Here is a 12,598-nt window from a genome sequence, read left to right on the forward strand (position 1 = left end):
AGCCATCTTGAGAGACATTTTTCCTGACACCTTATCTCCCTGGTGGGTAAGCAACTGCCCTGGCTTACCTGCTGTTAATTACTCAATACCGTTCCAGAGTTGAGGTAAATATCTGGAATGTTCTAAATCTATTGCTTCTGTCTGTATACTAGAATCTAATAAACTGGAGTTTTAGATAGAGCATACTTACTTGCTTTAATCTTTTATCAGATGGAATCGCTGTGTTCCCACTGATTTATTCTTGACACCGCCTGAAGTGAAATAGTTCAGTTGCCCCTGCTGTGGGTTCTGAAAACCCTGGGTAACACTGGCATTTACCATATATGCAGGGCCAGCTCTAGGCACCAGCTAAGCAAGCTGGTGCCTGGGGCGGCGCTGCTGAAGGGCCGGCACTCCGGCAGCAGCTCCATTGGCAATCAGTTCAGCGGCAGCTCCTCTCCATTGTTTCCTGTGGCGGCAATTCAGCAGCAACTCTTCTAGCTCGAGTCTTGCCGTCGGCAGCAATTCAGCGGCAGCTCCCTCTGATGTTCCTGTTCTCTCCAGCGGCAGTGTATTCGTCAGGTTTTATTTATTTATTTATTTATTTTTGCCTGCTCGGGGCGGCAAAAAACGTAGAGCCAGCCCTGCATCCTGACCAGCCCATCCTTTGTTTTCTTCTTGGCTAGCTAGGCCAATTCCCGCCCCCCACCCCCTAGCACTGGATACTGCTATTGAGGCTGTTAATTTCAGGTTTTGTATAGAGGGACACCAATCATTATTTCTTACCTAATAATCTGCTTTCTCTAAGCAGTCCTGACATTTCACCCTTTCTCTTGTATTTGCAGCCTTGACATCAAATCCAGCTTTTGTGTTGATAGATTTGGGATTTTTTTTTTCCTGAAAATTTTAATGAAAACATATAATAAGCAAGATTAATAGGAACACCTGTTACTAAGGTTGCCCAACACTTTACATAATACCCTATTTTCAGTTGCTCCTAACTTTGACAAACTTTAACCATTTGGGCTGAAATTTAGTTGTCTGCCTTGGGCTGATTATTATTATTTTATCTTTTATGAAAAATTTCAGTGAAAACATTTCAGCCTTTTCTGAAAACTAGGTTAGGAAAAAATAAATTGTTTTGCAATGTTAAAAGAATTCTAGTGTCATTTTCTTTGAGATTCTCTGGTGTCCCCACGCTTTGGGCAGGGACTCAAAATTTGGCAGAAGGGATGACAATAGTATTAGGGATGTGACTTTTTGCTGTTCCTGTGAAAATCTGCCAAATGTGACCAAATTATAAGGATTTGAAAAATCTCAGTTTACACAGTCTCAATACACATGTTAGAGGTTAGCAGCTAAAATCTTTGAATAGTCCATCCTCACCAAGTACGCTCCATCCCCGCACAGCTCCTGGTGCTGACCAGACTGCACATGCACTATCCCCACAAAGTGACTGAGCATGTTTCACCAGCTCACTTGTTACTGGATTTAGGGTTGCCAACTTTCTAATGGCAGAAAACTGAGAAAGAAACTTGCTCCGCCCCCTGCCCTGCCCCTTCTCTGAGGCCTTGCCCCCACTCACTCGACCTCCCCTTCATCACTTGCTCTCCCACACCCTTGCGCTGGGGCAGGGGGTTGGGATGCAGGAGGGGGTGAGGGCTCTGGCTGGGTGTGTGGGCTCTAGAATGGGGCTGAAGAGTGTGAGAGGGGGCTCTGGGCTGGGGCAGGGGGTTGAGGTGTGGGAGGGGGTGAGAGCTCTGGCTGAGGGTGCAGGCTCCAGGCTGTGAGTGGGGCCGAGGGATTTGGAGTGTGGGCTCTTGCCTGAGGCTGGGGTTGTGGGTTCTGGGGTGGGGCTAGGAATGAGGGGTTCAGGATGGGGGAAGGGGCTGGGGCAGGGATTTGGGGTGTGGATGGGAGTGCAGGGTGCAGGCTCCGGGAGGGAGTTTGGAGGTGGGAGGGAGCTCAGGGTTATGCTGAGGGTTGGGGTGAGGGATCCAGGTGGCGCTTACCTCAGACAGCTCCCAGGAAGCAGTGACATGTTCCTCTGGATCCTAGGTGGAGGGGTGTCCAGGGGGCTCTGAGCGCCCTCCCACCACCTGCAGGCACCTCCCTCACAGCTCCCATTGGCCTAACTGGGCTGTGCCTGTGTTACCCTCACACAGTGATGCAACCTTCTTCAACCCAGGAGTGCAAAGCTGGACGTGTAGTTGCTGCTCCTGTCCACTCTGGGCCAAAGTGGGACTGGACACTAGAATGAAGGGCAGTGAGCCTTTCTCTTCTGTGCTCTCAAAGACTCCCTTGCTGGTACCCAGGCAGTATGGAGGAGGAAGCCACTTCACTTAAATGCAGAGGGGACAAGAGCTGGACCTGGTGGGAGGGAAAGGAGTAGATTAGGACAACAAGCCTGGTCTGGTCAGAAGGAACTGGTGGAGGTGGTGGGGAAGACTGGTACTGGCTGGGCAAGGAGACTGGGACTGGGAGAGAGGAAGTGGGTAGACTGAGAGGCATTGTAGTTGATGAAGAATTTTGTTTATGGTCAGATGAAATGAAACAGGTTTTGTTAGTCTCACAACACACACCATCTATGAGGAAAGTGTATGCTGAAATGGAACAAACTCTTTCAAAAAGTCTCTGTTTCCTACTTCCAGGGTATATCTTGTCACTGGTACAGTCGGGCTTGTCTTTTTCCACATTTGAAATGTATGTGGTAGTTCATTGCTTCTTGCCTTTTTCTTATGGAGGATGCTTCTGTGTTCATGCATCCTGCTATGAAATGCTTTTCAAGAGGGGTGTTACATGTGTACATCTATCTGCAATATTCCTGCTTGGGATTTTAACCTGGTATTAACAAGGCTCAGGGATTCCCCATTAAATTGATTCTTCTGTTCACTGCTGCTCCTTGAATGTTGCTATTTTCACTGCAGTTACATCTGTTTGGATTTGTGCTGGCTGCACATATGCCTTCTTAACAGTTAACAGCTTTTAAATGGTTCTAAGATTTGAACAAAATCCTACAGTATGGATTTGCAGGGGCAATACATTGAGGGAATGGCATTTATTGGTAGTTAAGCTTCCTTTAAGAGAAGTTCACTAGAAGAACATAGCTTGTTGTATGGAATTTAGTAAATATTTGTTTTAAACTATAATTGCTAATTGAATCTAACATTTTATGAAGTGGGGTTGGTCCCAGGATATTAGAGAGACAAGGTTGGTGAGGTAATATTTTTGTTGGACCAACTTCTGTTGACAAGAGAGACAAGCTTTTGAGCTTACACAAAGCCCTTCTTCAGGTCTCGAAAGCTTCTTTCTCTCTCAAATAGAAGTTGGTCCAATAAATATTACCACCTCACCCACCTTGTCTCTCTAATTAAAACTAAGCCCATTAACTCTTTTAGTTGTCCTTGATTTAAGAAAGGGTTGAAAATTAAATTTTCTTTGTTTTTTGTGATGACAGGGATCAAAATTTGATGGATGCATTTCAAGAGGATACCTGTCAAAGCAACAATGGATCATGTTCGTTTTTCCCCCCATATATTCCATTTGCTGAAGATGATTGTTGTCAGGTGAAAGCTGAAAATGTCTTGGGTGTAGGCATATCTGATTGTGTTCCTATAAATATGAATAAAATAGGTAACTACTTTTGTAAAATACTTAAAGATAAAATACTACATAACAAAAGAGATCAAATAAAACCATGCTGACATTTAATTATACAGAATAACTTTCTTATAAAAATCAAGTGAAAAGCATTCAAACAAAAAATAAAAATAGAATATCAAATTGAGGATACAGCATACTTTTCTGTCTTAGCACTTGAATAATTGTTCTTCAGTTGGTTGCATTGCACTGATTTGAGTGAGTCCTCAATATGCACCTGTATTGGTGTATGATTTGCCCTAACATCCCATCTGGAGCTGCCTTCCACTGATTTTGCTGTGTCTTCTGACAGCTTCTTAAGCCAATAAACCTCCTTAAAGTTTATAAACAGATATTCCCTTCTTCTCTACCCTTATATAGCTGCCCCTCCCCACAAATGTGCCCCACTCTGCAGGACCACAGCTGATTTATTGGCTAAGACTACAATATCTGCCCCTCTGTATCCCTTCTCCACATTATTAACCCCCCTGACTATACTTTCCCTAAGTTATACTCCTAGGCATCTGCCCCTGCATGTATTGCTACCTCTCCCTTCCAGAAATGTCCTCATTTTAGTAATTGTGCTCCTCATGAGGGGATCAGCACTACCAACTGGGGGTGTTCCTGGAGGAGAAAGGGGAACAGCACAAGGGGATATACATGTCAGATTTCAGCCTTGGTCTGCAGTCCACAGTTGGACTGCTGGTTTGAGGGCACAAGCACAGAGGAGAAGTAGCAGAGAAAGAGACCCTTATCCAGGAGATTGGAATTAATGGTAGATCCTGGGTGCTCAGCACTTTTCAAAATCATGCTACTTATTGGAGTGCCTCAATGTGGATTTACGAACCAAAGTTTAGGTCTTATTTTTGAAAATTCTGGCCTATATAAAAGAAATACCGCAAAAAGCGCCACCTTTTTCTCTTACTTTGGTTTTGCACCTCTACCATTAAAAAATTAGCAGTGGAATACATTAATATGGATGATTAGAACCTTGCAAATCTGCTTTATATCCATGGATCATTTTTGCAGATTGGATGTAGATACAAATTTTGTATCTGCGCGGGGCTCTATGGATGATTCAGTGGGAAAGCAGAGTCAAAGCAGTTGTGTTCTTGGATTGACAGCAAGAACATGCTATTTAAAGAAGAAACAAACCCTTCCCATGCATCCTCCACCCAAAATCCAGAACTGGATCTGCATTAGTTTGAACATTTACAAAATTTTATTAATCAAAGTACATTACCTTGCTGTTCCCTCTTAAAGTGTAATATATACTGTAAGTAGTACGTAAAATGTATTTATATATTTGAAGAGATTATTATATTGGCAAAAGCTCTTTTCATAATCTGATACATGCAGACTATGTCAGTCTGACTCTTATTACATTGCCTACACAATCACCTCAACACTTCCCTAAGTTAAGTGTCTCCTGAACAGGAACCGTCAATTGTGTCAAATAACACTGTGGTTCTCTGATGTTCAGATTTGTCCGGTGAGAGCTCATCAACTGTTTTAAGACTTGTATGTCTCTCATTGAAAGAGGTTTTTGATTATGGTTGTGCTTCCTTGCCTTTCCATATCAATTCTTTCAGCATATTGCAATAGATCAGTATTGAAAAACTTTACCCTCATTAGTGCATTACCAATGTGTGATTAAACGCCCTTCCAGTGTTGTATACGTAATGCAGTACATTTATTTACTAATGACTGTAAGAACTAGTGTGAATTACTGATTTTTTTTTTTTTTTTTTTTACGGATTAGTAAATGAAGGTCAGATTCTTCAACTATCTGGCATATTAAGTAGCACTTTGACTTAAATTGGATGATTTGAAGTGCTATTCAGCATCCAAAAGGATTTTAGGATTTGGCTCTAAGTAAACAAATGGCTTTATCTTTTCCCAGAATCCCTACATTGCTCACTCCACTGTGCCATTCTTCTAGTGAATCATTTAAAATAAATAAGTCCATTATGCATATCATACAAAACCAAGCAACCATAACATTATGTTGTGTACCTCTTCCTCCCTCCATCATGCCTGATTCCACTTCTTCCTCTGTTATGCTTTGCCATAGCTTAGCTAGGATAGAATACGAATAGGATGGAGTTCACATTTTTATGTCTACATAAAGACTCTTGACAATTACAGTTCAGTTTTGTTCATGTGAAAATTCTGTCTGTGAAGTGATCACACTGAGGAAAACAGGTACAACCTCCTCAGTGGATACTTCCCAGCTGTGACACCTACCACTACATCAGCAGCAGTTGTCTAGCCTAGTCTCTCCTCTCAATACTTGCCCATTCCAGTTCTGCCACCCTTCCCTCAAACTCCTGTCGCCCCGAACTGTCTTCCAGCTGAGTTCTCCCTTATTTCTCTGGATAGGACTCAACTGCAGCTCTGTTGTTTTCTCTGTCCTCTGCCTTTGAGAGGAGAATGTGGTACTCACATTATAAATAGAAACAATAATTCAATACATTTACATATGAAAGAAATTAGTCTACAATCAGTATAGTTAGCTGTGTATGTAATCTCTGTCCTATATGTAGTTTTTCATAATTACAGTTGGTATATATGTGATATGCATTGATATTGCAAGTAGGTTACAACTAACATTGTTTAGAATAATAAAGGAACTCTTCCTAGAATTTACATACTCAAGCTATTCTAAACTTTTAATTGAAGTCAAGTTGTAGAATGTTTTTCTATTTAAAAGTATGAGAGCTTTTTTTTCTTAATTCCAGTGAAAACTAAGCCTCCTAAGATAGTTTCAGTAGAAAAAATTGCTGGTGTAAAGCAATTACTTAACATAACGTGGGACAAACCTGATCCAGCATTACTAGATTTAAATTGTCGTCTTCGATACAGAAATACAAATTCAAATACTTCGGTAAGTTACATCATTATTTTCAGAATATTAGATCATTTGTCACTGACATAAATGTTGATCCTTTTAAATGCTGATGACAAAAGGCAAGGATGTAAGATCACTAATAATAACTAATATTTACTCAAATGTAATATAAGCATGCATGATATTGGAATTTTAGAAAATAGAGATGGATAAGACCTTCTGTTTCACTGTCAAGGGTAAATTGTTCTTGCCCTTCTGTCTCAGTGCCCATCCTACTTCTTACTTGTCCTAGGATAAATTCAGTGGAGGTACCCTCAGTCAGTCCAGCAATGAAACATGTTTTTCTTCCTATTGTTTTCTGGCAAATAAAATAATTATGTTCACTCAAGATTAGATTAGAACAAATGTAGGAGATGTTTCTCTGACAGCCTGGCTTCTGGCAGGATAAAAATGTGTAAGCAGTGTGTTCTAGAAGGTGGCTTATGTCTTCCTGGCATCTCACAATCCATCTGATCTACAATTGTAAGTGGAAATGGTTCGCTGTGGGCCCCTCTGCTTTCCCTTCACAAAAATAGCTTGTCCACCTGTCTGAGTCCAACTTATAAAAATAACTCCAGATACATTTAGCAGCTATTTGAGCCTATCACAAACTAGCTGAAGGTCTCTGCATGGCTTGATACTTTTAAAACCTTTCATTTAAAAAAAAGCAAACCCTTTTGTCACAGGGTTATGAATTGGTCCTGAGAGCGCTGACAAAAGAAAGTTCTTTGAGGCACCCAGTTCCTGTGAGTTTAAGTCTCTTACGTGGAAGGTCATTTTCCTGGCTGCAATGGCTTCAGTCTGCACAATGAGTGTTGCCCTACTGATGGATCTACCTTAACTAGATTTTATAAGAATAAGATGGGACTGCAGACTTAACTGACATTCTTCTCCAAGGTAGTGTTGAAGTTCCACCTGTTAATGAGCCTATCATCCAACATTCTTCCTATAATCACATATCCTTCCCCAGGAAGTGCTTTTTCATATGCTCAGTGTTAAGTCTTTGGGGTTCTAACTGGAGTGAATTCAAATTTTTAGAAGATGCATGTCAAGGTTCCTTCCCCACTCTGAACACTAGGGTACAGATGTGGGGACCTGCATGAAAACCTCCTAAGCTTACTTTTACTAGCTTAGGTTAAAACTTCCCCAAGGTACAAACTATTTTACCCTTTGCCCTTGGACTTTCGCTGCCACCACCAAACATCTAACACCGGTATTATTATTATTAGGAAAGAGTTCATTTGGAAATGTCTTTCCCCCCAAAATCCTCCAAAATCTTACCCCGTTTTTTCTGGGGAAGGTTTGATAAAAATCCTCACCAATTTGCATAGATGACCACAGACCCAAAGCCTTGGATCTTAAGAACAATGAAAAAAGCATTCAGTTTTTTCAAAGAAGAATTTTAATAGAAGAAAAAGTAAAAAAGAATCACCTCTGTAAAATCAGGGTGGTACATACCTTACAGGGTAATTAGATTCAAAACATAGAGAATCCCTCTAGGCAAAACCTTAAGTTACAAAAAGACACAAACAGGAATATCCATTCCATTCAGCACAGCTTATTTTCTCAGCCATTTAAACAAACAGAATCTAACGCATATCTAGCTAGAATACTTACTAAGTTATAAGACTCCATTCCTGTTCTGTCCCCGGCAAAAGCATCACACAGACAGACCCAGACCCTTTGTTTCTCCCCCCCCTCAAGCTTTGAAAGTATCTTGTCTCCTCATTGGTCATTGTGGTCAGGTGCCAGTGAGGTTATCTTAGCTTCTTAACCCTTTACAGGTGAAAGGGTTTTTCCTCTGGCCAGGAGGGATTTTAAAGGTGTTTACCCTTCCCTTTATATTTATGACAATGTATAAAACTTTTTGTTTTGGAGACCATTTCAGGGATGTCTGATTGTATTTTGTGTTGCTATGATTTGGCTGAGCTGAAAGGAAGAAGCCATATCAAGGCTCACTTAATAAGAGACAAGGCAGCCACCAGGGGTGCCATCGTAGATTTCTGGTCCTCTCTCCCCACATTTACAAAGCATTATTTCTTGGATTTGGCCTCCAGGTGGGAATTTTGATTTCAGACTCTCCATACTCTGAAGCTTGTCTCCAACGTAGAGGTAGCCAAACTCCCCACTCCCACCCCAAAAGTTTTTTATGCATTTCTCTTTTTCAGTTGGCTGAGACTTGAGTGGTTCCCCCCTTTCCTTATTGATTGATTGTCACACTTCAGTATCTTCAATGTTGATTTAAGAGGTTATCTTACCCCTTTTTAGTATACATTTAAAAAAAAAATCCACCCTGTTCCCACTGTTGGTGTCGGCCTTGTGGTTACTGCATGTTTTAGCTTTGCTCTCATTTTTGTTTTGGGACAATCATGGCACTTCCCTGCTTTCCTGGACTGAGATTCTTCTTCTGATGACCTCTTTAGAGTAGGTGATATATATAATTCTTCTTCTTCTTATAATTCTTCTTCTTCGAAGTAATCATTACTGCCACTCATCTACCTGTTTCCCTTCAGAGTTTGGAGGATAATTTTTCAGGGGGAGTTTCTCTTGGTGCATGCTTTTTCTGTCTTCATTGGTGCAGATATTTTGATCATATGTTGATCATCTTTAGATTGTCTTATTGCTGGGACCTTTGGTTCCCATGCAGTTGGAGATGACTGAAACAGTTGTAGGACAGTACTGATGCTTCAGAGAGGGTAGGGCGCAGTGGCCAACAGAGAGCCTAGCTCAAGCTGTCTACTCCGTTACTACTGCCATTAAGGGTAAAATGTAACCTTAAAAGCTGGTGCCGATCTTGTGGAACAATTGCAAAGATCCAGAAATGAGGATGCTACACACACAAGCACTATTTACAAGATAAGTAGCTTTCCCTTTTATTCATACTGGATGGGTGATCTGGGAGGCATGATGGATATGGTCTTGGAGGTTTTTAAGCAGATAAACCATCTGCTGAGGTTTATTTTTTTTTTGTTAATAAAGACAACATATTTCGTGTTCATGTTTTCACTTTTAGGTAACAGTTGTTTTCACCATGAATCAAAATAAAAGAAGAACATCATTTAATCTTACGCATCTATGGGATTTTACAGAGTATGCTATTGCCATTCAATGTGTTTGTGTTGGATCAGAAATCTGGAGTGAATGGAGTGAAGAGAAAATAGGAAAAACAGAACAACAAGGCAGGCTAATGGTTTACAACATAGTTTTTCACAGGATTAATTTTGAATCTTTTGGCACAGAAGTTAATACTAGCAGACTATTTTCAGCATATTTTCAGTTGGGTGATGTCATAGTTTGGCTTTGAAATTGTGAAAACAAATACATTTAATTAAAGATGACTAGAAGAGGGAGGTCAGAACAGGAGACAAACTGAAAAGGATAGAGAGATCTGAAAAGTGAGGAATATAGAATGGAGGAGAAAAAAGGGGATTGTTTAAAAGAAATAAAAATATAGAGCTAGGAAAGAAGAGAGAAATGACCATAAAGAATGGAAATAAGAGACTGATAGCAACATAGAGAGAAGGTATACAAGGGTCAGTAAAGGAAAAAAAATTTCAACACTGCTGTTAACCTTCTTTAAAAAGTAACAGCAAGTTTTCTACTTTTTATTGTTTTGTTTTAATAGCTCCCTCAAGAAAAGTGGATTTGTGGAGAGTAATTGAACCTTCACCGTCAGCTGCAAATAGATATGTGCATCTTATGTGGAAGGTATGTACACCCATGATGTTAAAATCCGAACTGCCTTTTCCAGTAGAAATTGCATTTTGTCATCTGTGTTATAGGAAATAAAGGTCTGTCAAGTCTGGCTCAGATGAACTCCATACAAAGCTAGAACAGAACCTACAGAAGTTTTCTGTTAACTAACACGATGTTGACTACAACTTTGCAGTCAGGATTTACTCTATGACCCTGCTGACATCTGTTAGGGGGCTTATTCCTTCACCCACTTACTTCCCTGGTCCTTCTCGCATGAACAGAGAGCAACAATACCCGAAGTCCAAAGGTGCAAACAATTCGATGTTTATTGGGGTGAACTTCCAGCAAGCATGATTCCAGTTCCCTTCCTTGGTATCCTCCTTCCCAGCTCTGACACCACAGAGCCTTACACCTGTGTCCCTGTTCCCATTCCTGCCTTAGCAAACATGATTCCAATTTCCTTACCCCCATTCCCTGTTCCCATCTCCCCCTTCAGCAAAACATGATTCCAATTTCCTTACCCCCATTCCCTGTTCCCATCTCCCCCACCCACACACCCCTTATTTTCAGGCTTGACTTGTTTTTTCACCTCCCTTTCCTGGAGGACCATAATCTGAGTCTTCTAGTAGTTTGTTTGCTGACCAGATGTATTCATTATTTGCAGCTCCTTTGTGCCCATCAGCTAGGTAATTTGCATTTACACAGAGGCTTACTAGCTTGCTTTTGGATCCAAAGCTGTTAGCAGCTCAGACACTGTCTTAAAAGGGAAACATTTTACTTCCACCAGAGTTCTGATGACTTTCCACTTTCATCTCCTGCTCCAAAACACACAGAGATCTGAAAAGGAAAGCACAACCTATTGTGGCCCCTTTTGGAGCCCTAATAGGATTTTAATTAAGTACCATGTTTTGTTTGCATTTCTTTTACCCCTTCTCCAATAGGCACTCCACACGTCCTGGGAAAATGCACATTCCTTCTATATAGTTTAACCTCCATAACATTATATTAGCCATATTAATTTTACACAAAGTGTAACTGCCTCCCATGCCCACAGAGTTTTCATGCACACCCACCAAAGCAACAATCTGATCCCCCAGAGCCACCCCAAGGCTCAGTGTTCCCATCAACATCATATTCAACGTGATCTGGAAAAACTGACTGCTAAGCCATGATAGTCAATGTTAGTTAATATAATTTCTCACAGTTCTATTCTAATTTGCAGTTTTGAAACCTCCTTGATTAAATTATCACCACTTGACTATGTTGGAGATAAGAACTAAATGGTAACATTGTGCTTTTAGAATCTTGATTGAAATAGTGATTAAAAATATTTTAATTTGAGTGGTCAAATGCAAGAAAAATGAATAATTTGGGTATTGCAGTTTTCAGTTGAACAACATATTCGAAAAACTGAATTCCTTGAAGAAATTTGATGGAAAAACAGTAATATTCATTGTATAAATATTTTCAGCTGCTATTATCTGATCAATTGTAATTTTAACAGACTTTTTAAGCTTTTACATTTATTAGAATCCAATAAAATCCGTTTTTAGAATGCAACATAGTTAATTCTCCAGAAAGCAATCCAATATACCCTCTGGCATGCTCAAACATTTCAAATTGTTTGTAGAATTTCTGTTATGAAGTAGTTGGAAGAACATTCTGGATGTTGACCCTCTGATGGGCTCACCAAATATTTTTCAGGAATCTCTTTTTTGGGTAACCAAATGAGGAAAACTGGAAAACAGATTACTGAAAAACTGAAATATGTTTGCATGAAAATAATCCAGAGGTAGAGAAGGGAAAAATTCTGGAGTCCTGGCAATGTGTCCAGTATTCATGTTTTATATACTTATTAAATGTGCTTTCGATTATAGAATCGGTATTACAAAACACACACAACTTTTTATTAATTTTTTTAATAGGTGTTAAAAGAATTTCCATCTTCTGAGTGTCTACTTGGCTACAAAATACAGTACTATCCAGAAAACAATGATTCTTTTAAAATGACGCACAACACTTCTGACAAGATGGCCATGCTCCTTTTAACGGGGGAAGCCTATGTGATATCTCTTGTTGCATATAACTCTGTTGGAGAATCTCCTGAGGCTACTCTAAGAATTCCATCTGTTGGTGAAAAAAGTACGTTTTATAAAATGGTGTGGTAGATATTCTCTTGGATCACTGAAATAACCTTTTCTGTATCCATGTGATAATTCATTTTGCCTGTCTTAAGTACTGTTGCAGTGAAAGTGAAATTGTGGTAGAGATTTTTTTGTCCTAGATTCTACAGGTGGAGAAGACCTATTAAGTCATCTAGAGTGGTAGCCGTGTTAGTCTGTATCAGCAAAAAAACCCAACAAGGAGTACTTGTAGCACCTTAGAGACTAACAA

The 12,598-nt window shown here is 40.1% G+C and overlaps 1 protein-coding gene across 1 annotated transcript in view; it reads left to right on the top strand.

The window, feature by feature from the left end:
* The window catches only part of IL31RA (interleukin 31 receptor A), a 66,894-nt gene that overhangs the window by 28,132 nt on the left and 26,164 nt on the right, over positions 1-12,598 (top strand). Inside the window, 5 exon segments of the mRNA XM_084629141.1 lie at positions 3,437-3,612; positions 6,360-6,505; positions 9,522-9,687; positions 10,134-10,216; positions 12,130-12,346. Of these exon segments, the coding sequence (XP_084485267.1) occupies positions 3,437-3,612; positions 6,360-6,505; positions 9,522-9,687; positions 10,134-10,216; positions 12,130-12,346 (788 nt within the window).

The sequence above is a fragment of the Lepidochelys olivacea genome (genome assembly GCF_965140295.1).
Source record: "Lepidochelys olivacea isolate rLepOli2 genome assembly, chromosome: 5".
Classification (NCBI taxonomy): domain Eukaryota; kingdom Metazoa; phylum Chordata; order Testudines; family Cheloniidae; genus Lepidochelys; species Lepidochelys olivacea.